Source organism: Centropristis striata, chromosome 13 (assembly GCF_030273125.1).
Source record: "Centropristis striata isolate RG_2023a ecotype Rhode Island chromosome 13, C.striata_1.0, whole genome shotgun sequence".
Taxonomy (NCBI): Eukaryota; Metazoa; Chordata; class Actinopteri; order Perciformes; family Serranidae; genus Centropristis; species Centropristis striata.
Genome location: NC_081529.1, coordinates 8,572,160 through 8,587,275, shown reverse-complemented (window position 1 = coordinate 8,587,275; position 15,116 = coordinate 8,572,160). Strand labels below are relative to the sequence as shown.

Below are 15,116 nucleotides of genomic sequence, written 5' to 3'. Positions count from 1 at the left end.
TTTTGCAGTGTAGCTGGCAGTGCTCCAGTTGACACAACACAGCAGAGATGGTTCACTAAATTTATAATAACCAAACAAGTTCATCCTGCAGGTGTAACATATTACAAACAGAAGGTACCATATTACAAAAGAAGAAAAAGAAAAATATATATTTAGATTAAAATAGCACTATTGAACAATTTGATAGATGCAAAACAAAGCTTAAAGGTGCTTTCCGCAGGTAAATATAGGTAACATTTCCTTGTTATGTGTAGCAGTTAAACAGGTTTGACACTATATTCGAGGAAACGACTCGCCCATAATAACAAAGAAATTCATTTGAATTACAGTTACATAAAAGTCAAATATAAACTTGAGTAAAAGGTCATCAATATTTGCATCGAAAGCAAAGACAGTGATTGCGAGTGGGTGACCTCAGGCGTTAATATCAAGTTTGCTGACATATTCATTGCGAGCTTACTGACAAATATTTTTCATGAGATGACCTCAGACATTTTTATCATCAATCACTACACCACTTTCCTTTACTGGCAAACCAACTCCCAGCAGGAAACACCTTAACTTTTCTTCACCTCACAAAAACACACTTCCCCACACAAGTATGCATGAAATAATCACCCTCACCATCCGTAATAATGCATACCACTAGTACATGTACAAAGAGAGGAGACTTTTAAACCAATTGCAGTAATGTGCAATTAATTACATACAATTAAATTCACTTACGTTGTAGTGGGTCTTCCCTTCACAATAAAATGTAATTGCTATAGTTGATCGGATTCCTGTCATTATAAAGTGACAACCACGCAGTTACCTCCTGGGACAATGTAATTAAAATTTACATGAGCCAAGAACAAGTTGTAGTATGAGCTAACTGGGCTAATCGAGAGTCTATGTTCCCCGGGTCCTATGTTCCCCTCTTTGTATGAGACTGGGGAACGTAGGACCCTTTTCCCCGCTTTTCACAAAAAGGGTCCTATGTTCCCCGGTCTGTTACTTTTTCCACCATTACTGCAAATTCAATGGCAAATAGGCCTATGTAGGCCTACGGGCTGTTTGACGCGCATATGCAAATAACCTAACCCTAACAGGAAAAAGCTAAGCCTCGATGCTAGACATGAGTAATCCTAGATTTAAAAAGCAAAAAAAAAACTGCAAAGTAACCAGAAAGTAGTTGCTGTGCTAAGGTGGGCCATGTGACGGTAGGCCTGCATGCTGGCCATGCTGAGAGTCTACCGTAAAGATTGATAGATTGCAGGGAACATAGGACCCTTTTTCAGAAAAAGGGTCCGATGCTCCCCAGTATGTATTGCTACAGGGGAACATAGGACCCCCTTTGGAAAAAATGATGTCATCTATTGGTTTGTGGACTACCGGAAGCGTTTAGCTTCTTAGCTGTTGCCATCTTGGTCTTTTGGAGTCAGCACATTCAGCCAGGAAGAAACTAATGTACCAGCTAACACTCGTGATAGCTAGCTAGCTTTGTTAGCAAAGTGTACCCATAATTCAAAATGAACAGCTGACTACTCAGTTCAACCAAATGCTGAAAAATTATTTTTTTAGGCAACCAAAATGAAAGTAGACACTGCGACCTGTCAATTCAACATATGAGACCATAGACTCATTAAAAAAATGTTTGCTGCGGTAATAAATCAAGTGAAAAGGAGGGCCATTTTGTCATAGACTTCTAGACAGTCAGAATTTAATTTTCAACCAGTGGAGTCGCCCCCTGCTGGCCATTAGAAAATATACAAGTTTAAGGCCCTTCTGCGTTGACTTTGCTTTTTGGACCCGGATGTTGCCGCTTGTTGGCACTAAAATTGCCAAATTTGTTTGAAATAAGAATGAAGTCCTCTTTAAACTCTTTTTTTTTTTTTAAATAAGAAAGATTAAAATAAGAAAGATTAAATAACATTTCATAATCATTAGTTGAGTTTAATTATTTCCTAAATTATTTTGCAAAATATTGTTAAATGTATATATTTTACAAATGTATTCATAAACAATGGAACAAAGTCTACCCCAAAAAACACCAAGGCTGAGTGCCTCTTGCAAGGGAGAGCATTACACAATATCTAATGCTCAAAAAATTTGGATGCAGATCAGAAAATTCTGTGATCTTCCAAAGACATCAATGCACGCCCCTTTATGGCATAACCATGCCTTTCTTCCTTCAAACACAGATGCAGTTTTTAACGAGTGGAGTAGGAAAGGAATAGGGTCCATAAAAGATCTCTATGTTAATAAACGTCTGTGTTCATTTGAATTTTTACAAAAAAATATGATCTGCCAAAATCAAACTTCTTTAGGTATTTACAGTTACGTCATTACATAAGACAAAATATTTCACCATCTGACTCCTTGCCAGAAGAAAATGCTATTTTTAAGCTCTCACTCGGCCCACCAGAAGCTAAACGTTTAATTTCAAAATTGGTTTGTACTTTCTCTCACAAACTTGCACAACCTGCTATTAAATTTAAACAAATGTGGGAGGCTGATCTTAACATGACGATTCAAGATGACATATGGAAACAAGCTTTAAATGACATATACCATTGCTCAGTTAATGGTAGTTAACTGTAGTTGATTCAATTCAAGGTAATACACAGGTTACACTATTCAAAGGTTAAGCTGCATAAAATCTTCCCTCAAACTTCTCCCCTGTGTGAAAGGTGCAAGAAACCAGATAGCACACTTGCACACCAATTTTGGCTATGCCCTGAGATTCATAATTTCTGGTGTTCGATTTTCAGATGGTACTCCCATGCACTTAAAGTAAACCTGGACCCTGATCCTGAAACCATTTTACTTGGAAACACTTTGGACAACATGGGTTGAAATGTTACTACGGTGGTGGCTTATGGTTATGTCATAGCGAAGAGATGCATTTTAAAAATGTGGATATCTGACTCACCATCTAAGTTGGAAACCTGGCTGAAGGAGCTGGTAGGAATCCTCCACACTGAAAAACTGAGATACGAGATATCTGGCAACTTACAGAAATTCTCAGAATTCAGTAAGCAGACATCAAATGTTTTAGCTTTTGCCTCTCTGATTGTCCGCAGGCATATCCTTCTACACTGGAAGTTGCCTAAACCCCCAGCAGAACAATCTTGGCAGACTGACCTAATGTCATTCCTTAAATTAGAAAAAAAAATCAAATTTTCACTCCATGGGTCAACTGAGAAATTCTATACAACATGGCAGCTTCTTATCTCATATTTTGATAATAAAGCTACAACTCCTACGTTGTAGAAATTCACTTTTTTTTTTTTTTTTTTTTTTACTTTTAAAAAAAAAATGTTTTTTTCTTTTTGTCCAGCTGTGCTCTTACATCAATATGAATGTACAAATGTAAGGTGGTTGATGAGATATTCTGTTTGAAAAAGGAAGAGCAACTGGGGTGGGGGGTGTGATAATGTTTTGTATGTTTTCTACTTGTTTGTTTGTTTGTTTGTTTGTTTGTTTGTTTGTTTGTTTGTTTGTTTGTATGTTTGTTTATTTGAGGGAAAAGGAAAAACAATCATGCATCTATTTGTAAAGGTCATGTAACATGATGTGATGTGTTTCAATAAACAGATTTATAAAAAATAAAAAAAACTTACAGAAATTCTATGGTGTATGGAGAGCTATCCTGGAGCACTTGGAACTGTAGTTAGCCCCCCTAAAGAGTATCTATTCTGACATATTTTACATTATATTGTGCCTCTTTGTGTGTAATTTGTTTTGACATGTTATGGTATGTGTCAAGTTCTTATTTATTTATTTTTTGTCTTGTTTCTTTCTTTATTTATCTATTTTTTATTTTTTTTATTTTTTTTACTATTATTATTATTATTATTATTATTATTATTATTATTATTATTATTATTATTATTATTATTATCATGTATTCTTGAAGAGTACCTATTGTGACATTTGATACACTTAAGTGGATATTCAACTCTGATGCACTCAAGTGGACATTCAACTCCGACATTATATTGTGTATACTTTGTTTTGACATGTCATAGTTTGTGTCAAGTTTTTATTTATTTCCTTTTTTATTATTATCATTATTATTATTTGTGTATGTATGTTATTTGTTACTTTGAAGATTGACAATAAAAATATTTTGAAAAAAAAAGTATTTATAAGTGTCAATAATTATTAATTTATCTGATAACACATTGGAGCTCCCTAACAATAACCTTAATTTGACAGTGATTTAAACAGATTTTTATTGGGGGAGAAAAGTCTATCAGATGTACTACTGGTACCTCCACCATCACTTAATAATCACAACAGACACAAATTTTACCCATTTTGTAAGTACTTTATTTTATCTTTTAAAGATCATTACAAAAGCAAAAATAAAAGTGCACATAATATTTCATGTAAACATAGACTGAGTTTCACCCTCAAAACCCTCTGACTTCAAATAACAGTTACACTGTAAAAAATAAAGGTGCTTCATGACTCCAAGTTTTACATTGAATCAAGAACAGTATAAAAAGTGCAGTAATGACAACTGTAATTAATTGTAATTTGTAACTACAAATACAATGCATAATTAAAGATTAGTTTTGGTTACATTTAACTAGATCACATTTGTGTCGACTTAATCCATTCAAAAGTGCAACTGTCTTCATAATACAATTCATTGTTTAATAATGATGGTGAACACATCTGACAGACTGTAACTGTGTTGATGTGGTTTATTCGGGCTGCTGTTGCACTGGTCTTGGGTAAACATATGTGTCCGTCTGTCCCCAGGTGTTCATCTGGGAGTCCAGCCAGCGGCTTTCAACAAAGGTATTTGTCCTTTCCTCTTCATCGCTGGATGCTGCTTCATAGTCCTCCTCTGAGCTGTTCTTGCGTGGGGTGCTGTCCCCCTCCAGACAGGACATGTCCTCTCCCTTGTTCCTGGTGTGGCAGAGACTGCAGACCCTCTGCCTCTTGGTGGGGTGAATGTTGCCGATCACTTCTCGCGTCTTGGAGCAAGCATTGCAGACCAAAAAGCCACATTTTCGGCAGTGGTGTCGCCGGTTAGTCGGGCTGAACTTGTTGAAGCAGCGCATGCATTTGAAGGCGGCCTGGTCTGGTATCCAGGCAACGGCAAAGGTGGAGCCACCCTGCCGGCTGCTCCCGCCCTCCAGCAGGTTTGACCGGCAGTCTTCGATGTGGTTCATCCAGGACCGCTTCTCTTCGAATGAAGGGGCAGACACAAAAAAGGACTTGCGGGGTGTACGGATCAGCCATTGGTTGCTCAATGCCACACCGTCCTCCATGTCCTCCAGCTGGATGTCCTCTGAAAAGACAGTGAAGATGACATATTGGTAACAGTGCAAAAAGTGCATGGAAGTGAATGGAATACAATATATTCAACACAAAAGTAGCTGGTATTTGGAGAAACTGATTATTATCTTTATCTTCAGGGCACATTTTAAATGTTCGCATGAGTTGCTCACCTAGAGGGATGACCTTTGGGTTTTTGTACCAGCGGTTGTTCAGGATGATGCTGCCGTACACCAGCACATCGTTGAAGAGGAAAAAAACCTTTGGCGCAGGCTTTCGACGACCCTGCTTGATCAGACGGCCCTGTCCCATCAGAACCCGACCTGGCTTGGATAGGGAACTCCCTCCTGGACCAAAGGAGTTCTCCACTGCCTGGACACGCTCACGGTTCTCCCTCTCAAACGTTAACAGGTCCATCATGGTGATATGTGTCCTGTTGTGTGTCCTGACTGTGTCCCAGTCTTATAGGGCTGGTGACGCAATGAGACTGCCCAAGTTTCAACTCAAGACAAACAAGTTATACAAGAAATAGAAGAAGGAGAGAGAGACACACAGAGAGTGAAAGAGGCGTGGGGCTGGGGCAGCATGTTGAACTATATTTATAATTCTATTTATTTGAGATATACATGTATGGTTTTAAAGTTATAAAGAAAATTACTGAAATCTAGTGCAAACAATAATGGGGGTAACTTTGAGAAACTTGTGTTTTAGTTTAAACATTTTTGCACTACTTTATACTTCCATTGTAGAACATTTCAGAGAAAATATCAAATTTTTACTCATCTGCAGACATGATGGCCTTCATGTTAATAATGATCTAATAACACTGACAGGGACTGTTCTGCATAATGAGTACTTGCTCTGCTGATATTTTAATTTTTTAACCTGGCACCTTATTTAGCCTACCTACATGGTGCATAATTAATTCCCAGTCTGAATCAACGTTGTAAATAAAGAAATGGTTGCACAAGTTGAGCATCACCAATCTACAGCCATGATAGTCGCTCTGAGAAGCTGTAGGCCTACTTAGAAACTTGTATTGAGCTAAATGCCAACTTCTGATGTTAAGCCGGGTTGATGTTTATCATATTCACCGTGTTGGATCATTTGCCAACCATACAACACAAAGTACAGCTGAGGCGGATTGGAATATCATCAGTTTTGTAGACAATTATTGAATGCATTAAAATTCACATTCTAAATATAAGCTCGATATTTGGTGTCAATCTACAATATAAATGTGTCACAAGAGACGTTCTTACACTATGAAGAAAAGCATTCCTGACAACACTAGTGTTAAAGGTTCAATATCTGACATGCGGGATAATGTGGGACTGGTTGAGCCGCTCAGCCAGCAGTTGAACTCTAAACAGACTTTGCTGCCAACTTGTGTTTGTTACTCACATGCTACAAACACTCTGCAGACAATATGCAAATCAGGCACACACAAAAAACACATTTTCTCATCAACAGTGATGCAATGTCTAGTAAATGCATGCATGGATGACAGAATCCAAAGGGAATTCCAAAAAGTTTGAAAGAGGAAAGAGGTTTTGGCATTTTCCCCTCCCTATTGAGGTAAAGCTAGGGGAACTCCCTACGAGTAAAGTCCCAGCTGAACAACTATTCAAACAACATTTTATTATAGTTACTTCACTAGCAAAACATAAATCATTTCTTTATAATTTTGACAACATAAAGCTTAGTTAGTCAGTTCATAATGTGGTTATTAAGCATTACTCAGGCTATATAAATTAAAATGAATTTCTAAAAAAAAGTGTAAAATCACTGTCAAGAACATTAACACAATAGTTTAATATTTTTGTTACTCTTATTCACTTTCTAGCTGAGAGTTATGATATTTGTCTCATTTATTTACTGTTAAAATTAAGCTACAGCTAACAGATGTTAGCTTAGCTTATTGAGCTGTTTTGTGTCTCTTTGAAGTCATTTTTTGTATTTACTGGCTGTTTGTACATGTTTTGAACTGTAAATAAGAAGCTACAGCAAGCATCCGATTAGCTTAGCTTAATACAAAAATAGCAGTCATTACTGTTTCAAGTCTTTGGGCAAAGCTAAGTTAGGCTAGTTACGTCTTGATCATACACATGACAGTGGTGTCAATCTTCTAAACTAACCAAGCTTTATTTTGTGCAAATGACATAACCATAACTGACATCAAACAGTTTTATATAGATTGTGTAACATGTCTCTGAGACAGTTTATTTGTGCTTGTTTTTGTTTCATTCAAATTCATAATCATTCAAGTTCATAAAGTCATTAAAAAGTGATTAAAATGCAATAAATAAGATGTTTAAAAGGTTTGAAAAAACGCTCTTAATGTGCCCTATTCTGGATATTGTGATGTATTTGAAGTTCATTTATTCCAGCCATTTCTGTTGTGCCTATGTGCTTCGGACATTACAATGATACTTAACAGTGAGTGGGAGTTGCATGTGTTTTCAAACTTGTATGCCTTTATTTATTGTAGTTTTCACAGTGTCTGCTGAGAAAATAAACCTTCAAGACATCTGTATGAATCGTGGCCATTCATTTCGTTGGACCGGTGTAGTTACAGATTGTCTATTATGTTTGCCCCATCACCATTATATGTATGTCTTTTTGCACAAGTGAAAAAAACAAACAAACCCAAAAGGATGACAAAGTGAAGATAAAGTGCAGAATTGCACAGACAATAGGAGAACAAAGTTCATCATAAACTTGTCTAACTAGATACTCTGGTGCTGTAAACATCAAGGCAAAGATCACACAGAGCCTGGCTGCACAACGGAGAGCTGCAACAATACAGATACACAGTTTACAAGAAGCAGTCAGGCAAGAAAAATGAGTCTCGGGTCACTACAAAATGTGCTGCAGAGTTCTTGAGCTGTCTGATGTGTTGGATTCATAGGTAGATAATAAAACAATGGGCCCCTGGGCACAGACATGCAAAAGGCCCCACCACCTCTTCTCCATAGGGGAAACACACACAGCAAATGTTTGTGACGTGGATCGCTGTTATGCATTTTTCCATTTCTCTTTGCAGGTGTTTGGTGTATAATTTTTTTGTCATTAAATGCCTCTTAAAAATATATGTATTTTACCATTTTGTGTACCTTTTAAGTAACGCTGTATCTTTTTTAAAAAAAGTATTTTGATGTCTTTTTGGTTATTTTGTGTCTTTTTATTTTATTTCTGATGTCATTTTGGAGCTATTTTGTGTCTTTTTCTGCAGTTTTGTGTCTTTTTGTGGTTGTTTTGCATTTCTCTGTTGTTTTGTTAGTTTGTTTCTCTTCTTGTATTGTTTCAATGTTTCAATGTGTATCTCATTTATTCTGGATTGGATTGGCATTAAGTGTGTCACTCTTGTTGTCCAATAAAGACTTGATCATTAGTAACATTTTAGTCATTATCCTGTTTATCAGCGACATCTAGTGGCCAAAATTTGTCAAAACAGTTCTATTAGTAAGTGAATGTTTAATGTGTAATATTCAGAGAAGCAAGAAGTGGTGGAATATAGCAAAGTAAATTTAGTTCAAAACTTTACTTAAAAACAAACAATTACAGCCTCTTAGTTAAAGCCACAACTCTCCAGTTTAACGGAATGGAGAGAAAAAGTAAAACATGTTTAACATGGAGAAAATCACAGCAAGGTTACAGCTTAAATCAGACAGGTTTAAATAAAGATGGCTACCAGTAATACAGACAATGGCAGAACTTTAGTTTTTTTTAATTAGTTTTTTCCACTTTAGTTGTTCAGTAAATGTATGTAGTTATGGATACATGTTGCTCATATCATATCACATCTTTATATGTTAGAACTGAAACTGTAATATAATCTCCTTATGTGTGTTCTTAATGTGTGTGTTGTGTGTATGTGTGTTTGTCACCTCATGTGAAATAAAGAAGTGAGTTAAAAAAACAAATTCAGGATAGACAGACAGACAGACAGACAGACAGACAGACAGACAGATAGACAGATAGACAGACAGACAGACAGACAGACAGACAGACAGACAGACAGACAGACAGACAGATAGATAGATAGATAGATAAATAGATAGATAGATAGATAGATAGATAGATAGATAGATAGATAGATAGATAGATAGATAGATAGATAGATAGATAGATGATACTTCTTCCACCACTGGTCACAGATTAAAAAAAAAAAAAAAAAAGAGTACCTGCAGCAAAGTTTCATTTATTCATTTTTATTTATTTTATTGAATGTCATCACACTACTCAATGTAATTTTACAAATACTACAAATGCAATTATGGAATTGTTGAGACTAACTTTTAAAATTTGTGTAACAACTTTTTAACTCTATTTGAAAATGTTTACTCATGCTTTTCCGGCTTAACTGCAAAGCAAATTGTCAGGGTTCAGCTTTTTAATAGGGGATTGGTCCGTAGTAGGCGGTATAGGCGGCGATGATTCCCTGTGTGTCCATCATGTCCTCACAGCCCATGTGGAGCTCACACACTTCTCTCAGGCTGAGTGGAGAGAGAGAGGGAGGAGAATGATCACAGAGAGGCAACAGATAATAGACTATGTTAGATACTGTAACTATGCTGTTGAATGATGTGAAATACCTCTCGAGCTGGGTCAGGGACAACTGTCCAGGAGCTCTCTTCTGCCTCACCACAGTGGCAGCCTGGTCCCTCTCCACAAACAGACCTGCACATCATGCACATTATAGCCTACATCACTTTGTGTAAATGCACAAGATGTCTATCAATCAGACAACATAAAATATATGTGGGTATCTTAATCAAAAACACTGTAAAAAAACAACAACTTTGTTTTTATGGTAAAAATCCAGCAGCTGTGGTTGCCAGAACTTTAATGTAATAAATACAAGGAGCTTCTTTTAATATTAGGGTAAAAAGATATTGACACTGTTGATTTCACATTTAAGATTGCCATTTTATTCCATTTTTTACCTACTACTGCCATATAATTGACAAGAAAATACTTATAAATAAATTAAAGATTTTACCATCAAATATTACATCTTTTTTTGTTAGAGATATGGTGTTTAGTACATTTAACAGTGAGAAAAAGTATTTTTACAAAAAAAAAGAAGCAAAAATTACAGTGATAGCTTGTATATGTATTACAGTATATTTTTGTTACACACACACAGTTCCAGAGTATTTTACAGTGGAATAATGTTTTTTTTTAAGAACTGTAAAAAATAATAATACTGTTTTGGCTGATATATACACACATATATATACATCTATGGTGTTTCATTGTTACTGAAACTGAATTAACCCATTTATCATTTTACGGTCTTTTACTGTCATGGTTTAGCAGTTTTTCACTGTAAAATCTACAGACATTTTTTACAGTGCATGCTGTACTTTTAGATTAAAATGTACTTGTATTTTTAGGTTCAAGTGCAGTGATTATAAAACATTTAAACAACATCAGTGAATCTATATAAAAAGTTCTCTTCCCACACAATTAATTTATTACAGGATTAAATGTGTCTATAATTATATTTGTACTCTCTCTTATATTTGAATTCTAGTCCTCACTGAAATGTAATATATGATACAATGTAGAAAACATGAAAGCTAATTTAAATACATATATACTACTCTACTTTTTAGGAGAAATTAGGAGAAACTCTTCATGTTAAACATGTTTAAAAAATCCTTATACTGTAAGTAAAACATGGATTCAAATTGAATTTATACAACGTGTGGAAGAGTGAAATATATGTTTAAACTGTCTATCATTATTTTCCATTTATTCATGGATTCAGATTAGTCTTAAATGAAACGAGCAATCAGTTTATCATTTTATTATTTAATCTGGAAATCTCTGATTTTTTCCAGTTTGCAGGCGTGCACCATCATATATGCTGCAACATTGTACTGTTTAGGTCTTGTTATCTCCTTTTTATTGCCTTTCTTTGTATATAATTTTTGCTTTATTTTTATGCGCTATCGCTTATTTCTTGAACTAGTTTTCTATTACTTATTTACTGGTAGGGGAGACAGGGGTTCATGGGCACACAGCTATTTTCTGGTCCTTTGAAGCTCACATGGAATAGCAATATTTTACAACACTGTTTGATCAAAAATGAGATTGAATTCTATTAAACATGTTTTCTAATTCTTCTTTGAATTAGATGTTCAAATTGTTTATATTGACTGTAACTATAGCAAGTTTTTATTTTAGGGATGCACGATTTTAAATCTGTATTACTGTCTTTTAATGAACTGATTGGAGCTGTGGAGAAACTGCATTTTGTTTCTTCTGTGTATATAAAATATACAGTGAATCTTGAATTTTGACATTGTGCCAACCAACCCTGTGATGTGGGGACACAACATGACTTTAATCATGACTATATTTAAAAAAAATATTTGTAAAGGTCCACATTAAAAAAGATAATTATATTTAATTAAATGATTATAGCTGAGACTCTAGCCTTTAATCTGCTACTGGTTAGAATATTCTGACATAAATTATAGCAGAGAAATATGACAGAGAGAGAGAAAATGTCCCATCTAACCCCATCTCCCCTACTTTATCTTGCACACTAAAGAGTTGCTAAACATTCCCATTACAATGACAATAAAGATCCATTCTATTCTATTCTGTTCTGTTCTATTCTATTCTATTCTATTCTATCTTATTCCATTCTATTCTATTCTATTCTATTCTATTCTACCCTATCCTGTCCTATACCATTCTATTCTATCTTATTCTATTGTATCTTATTCCATTCTATTATGTTCTATTCTATTCTATTCTATTCTATTATATCCTATTCCATTCTATTCTATTCTATTCTATTCTATTCTATTCTATTCTATTCTATTCTTTTCTTTTCTTTTCTTTTCTTTTCTTTTCTTTTCTTTTCAATAAATAATCAATAAAACAAAATGGAAAACATTTCATAAAATATATGTGTGAGACAAATCAATGCCAGATATACAACTCATTAAGTAAAACTAGTAAATATTATGACTATTCTATACTATTACTATCTATTATTCGTTACTATTGGTACATACATCATCATCATACACATTCTAATATATCTAATATATATTCTATTCTATCCTATTCCATTCTATTCCATCCTATTGTATTATATCCTATCCTATTCAATTCTATCCTATTCTATTCTATTCTATTCTATTCTATTTTATTATATTATATTCCAATCTATTCTATTCTATTCTATTGCATTCTATTCTATTCTATTCTATTCTATTCTTTATATTAATATACATGATACAGCCAAAACAATATTGAAGAATCATGATCTTACCCTCCTGATCAGGGTTGTCAGCAGGCTGGGAGCCAGTGGAAGCATCTGTCAATAAGTTTGTTTTATTATATTACTTTAGATCCAGGAAATGTAACTATTTCATGCAATTACTTAATCAGTTGACTAGATCTTTAGTAAACTTTTAAACTAATATAATTATCAGGGTTCCTACAGCAGCTGGAAATCCTTGAAACACTTGAAAACTTGATTAGAAAAGTGCTTGGATTTTTTTTATACAGTGCTTGAAACTGAAAAAAGAGAAGTAAAATTAAGGTTATACAGGAGGCCAAGTCTACTTACAAACAGGTGGCACATTTTTAAAAACATAAAATCTTGATTATTTTCTATTAATTTCTCACCCATCAATTGAATTCAATCACAATAACATGTCATTTAATAGGATGAAGAAGTTAAATAATCAATATACTGTCTATATAGTACACACTGTATATAAATGTAGTTTATCACAGCTGTAAGGTGCTGGATAAGCTTGAAAATGTACCTTGAAAAACTAAAAAGTGCTGGAATTTGACTTTGGAAAAGATGTAGGAACCCTGAATCATAAACTGTAGCTTTCACAAAGAACATTTTCTAACATATAGTGATGTTGCAGCTCTTACCTGAGGTCAGACAGATGACAGCCAGGGAGCAGAGAACCAGGATGACCAAAGTCTTCATCTTTCAGCTTGTTTCTTCAGTACCGGAGACTTCAACAGCTCTGACACTTTTCTCTCACTTTCTTTCTTCGTCTTACACATATATACGTAAATACACAGTGGGTTTATAGATGCGGCCCTCACTATAACATGGGTATGTGATTGGTTAGGGAATCAAGTATCACACACCCACATGGATGTAGAATACACCTCCACAAAAATCCTATGCAGAAATAGATTTTATGTAAATGTTTTCCAGGGGTGGAGAAGTACATTTACTTGAATACTATACTTAAGAACATTTTTGTGTACTGTAGTTGAGTATTATTAGTTTTTTGTGGAAGACATTTACCCCAGTTTATTTGAAAGAGAATTATTTTACTTTTACTCCTCAACATTTCTAGGAAGGCTCGTTACTTTGAAGCATATCCTGGTGTCAGCGGATGGATTTTCTTTTCTTTTCTAAACTGTGATAGGCCATATGCTATGTTCGTCACAGGAGAAAAAACAATCAATAAACTATTCCTCCTATACCCACCAGTCAAAGTTCAAACTGAGAGAAGGATCTAACTCAGACAGTGGACTGTTGCTGGAGGCCAGGGATGTTAGTTTTCTGGTGAATGGTGAGTTTATATATTATATATATATATATATATATATATATATATATATATATATATATATATATATTCCCCTGTAGTGTTATGAGGAAAATGTGCCAGATGGCTCTTACGCTTTAGCAATTGACCGTTTGCAAAAGCTCCGCCCCTTAGTTACTGTTGCTATGTCCGTCAAGCTTCCAGGACCGTCCGCAGCCATGGAGCAGATAGACACTGTTTTAGCGAGTGTTTTTGGAGCAATACCTCCGCGGAGAGGCTGCCCATTCACAAAATGCTACAAAGATTAAAATAATATAGGTTCATAATGGCCTGTTGGGACGTTATGTTCAACACTGATATATACAGTACAGGGTTGTACATTAACCTTTTTTTGCTTATAGCACTGGTGCTACAGAGGCACTGCGTTAACATTATAATGCCTGTTCACTAGCTCAGCAAGCATCTCATCTACATGACCACCCAATGTCGTACTTACGAGTTTCACAAGTTCCATTTGAAGGCAGCTTGCATAATATTAGCAGGTTTGTGGACTTGAGTGTTGGTGCTGCGAGTTCTGCATTTTAGCTGTCGCCATATTGCTTTTTTTGTTGCCGGTACATGTGCGGAAGGGATCAGGAGCCAGTTTTTAAGTGACTAGAATGTCATAGTTTAAGTGTGAATGGGTCAAATAAAATAAAAAAAAGCAAAAACACACAGTGCACTGTGCTAGCCAACAGCCAATCAGACGGTAGCCATGGCCTAAAGGCCTATTTTACTCCAAATGGGACCATGATTTAAAAAATGAACATCATGTTGTATTGAAGTCCATGAACTTGTTTAGAACATGTTTACTGAGTAAATAAATCAAGTGAGAAGTAGGTAATTTTTTCATAGATTTCTATACTCTTTTTTTGTTGTTGCAACCAGTAGGGTTTTCCCCACTGCTAGCCCATGGCTTCACTATTCAGGTTTAGAATTTGCTGCTTGACCTCAGTGCTACACAACAACCCCTTAACTTTTTCCTAAACCTCACCATGTAGTTTTGGTGCGTAAATCTAACCTAAAACTCTTTGTGCCTCAACTTTGATAGGCAACGGTTTAGAGGGGGTGTCCTGTAGTACTGTGCACCCACAGAAAGACCTGCATGGGTACAGACAGCAGATACAAACAATTTTTCCACCACCAGACCAACAATGGCCGTATCTGGAGTCCATGTTTGACATTTTTTAAATGAATGTATGTAACTCACAAGTGTAAGCCAAAAATAGAAGTCACTGGATGTTT

The 15,116-nt window shown here is 35.2% G+C and overlaps 2 protein-coding genes across 2 annotated transcripts; both read right to left on the bottom strand.

The window, feature by feature from the left end:
• Positions 1 to 4,483: 4,483 nt before the first annotated feature.
• Positions 4,484 to 5,849, bottom strand: LOC131983931 (pleckstrin homology domain-containing family F member 2-like). Its single transcript, XM_059348771.1, has 2 exons — positions 5,451 to 5,849; positions 4,484 to 5,290 (listed from the first exon to the last, which is right to left on the bottom strand). The coding sequence occupies exons 1-2, from the start codon at positions 5,695 to 5,697 to the stop codon at positions 4,698 to 4,700; spliced, it is 840 nt and encodes a 279-aa protein (XP_059204754.1). The 5' UTR covers positions 5,698 to 5,849; the 3' UTR covers positions 4,484 to 4,697.
• Positions 5,850 to 9,529: 3,680 nt separating this feature from the next.
• bglap (bone gamma-carboxyglutamate (gla) protein) lies at positions 9,530 to 14,373 on the bottom strand. The gene is made up of 5 exons (XM_059348695.1): positions 14,329 to 14,373; positions 13,198 to 13,326; positions 12,578 to 12,622; positions 9,876 to 9,960; positions 9,530 to 9,776 (listed from the first exon to the last, which is right to left on the bottom strand). The coding sequence occupies exons 2-5, from the start codon at positions 13,253 to 13,255 to the stop codon at positions 9,674 to 9,676; spliced, it is 291 nt and encodes a 96-aa protein (XP_059204678.1). The 5' UTR covers positions 13,256 to 13,326; positions 14,329 to 14,373; the 3' UTR covers positions 9,530 to 9,673.
• Positions 14,374 to 15,116: the final 743 nt, after the last annotated feature.

Coding starts and splice junctions, on each gene's coding strand:
- LOC131983931 (XM_059348771.1), bottom strand. CDS start 5,697: ATGATGGACCTGTTAACGTTTGAGAGGGAGAACCGTGAGCGTGTCCAG. Junction 5,291..5,450: donor CCCAAAGGTCATCCCTCTAG/GTGAGCAACTCA, acceptor CTGTCTTTTCAG/AGGACATCCAGCTGGAGGAC.
- bglap (XM_059348695.1), bottom strand. CDS start 13,255: ATGAAGACTTTGGTCATCCTGGTTCTCTGCTCCCTGGCTGTCATCTGT. Junction 12,623..13,197: donor TGTCATCTGTCTGACCTCAG/GTAAGAGCTGCA, acceptor ACTTATTGACAG/ATGCTTCCACTGGCTCCCAG. Junction 9,777..9,875: donor TCCCTGACCCAGCTCGAGAG/GTATTTCACATC, acceptor CTCTCCACTCAG/CCTGAGAGAAGTGTGTGAGC.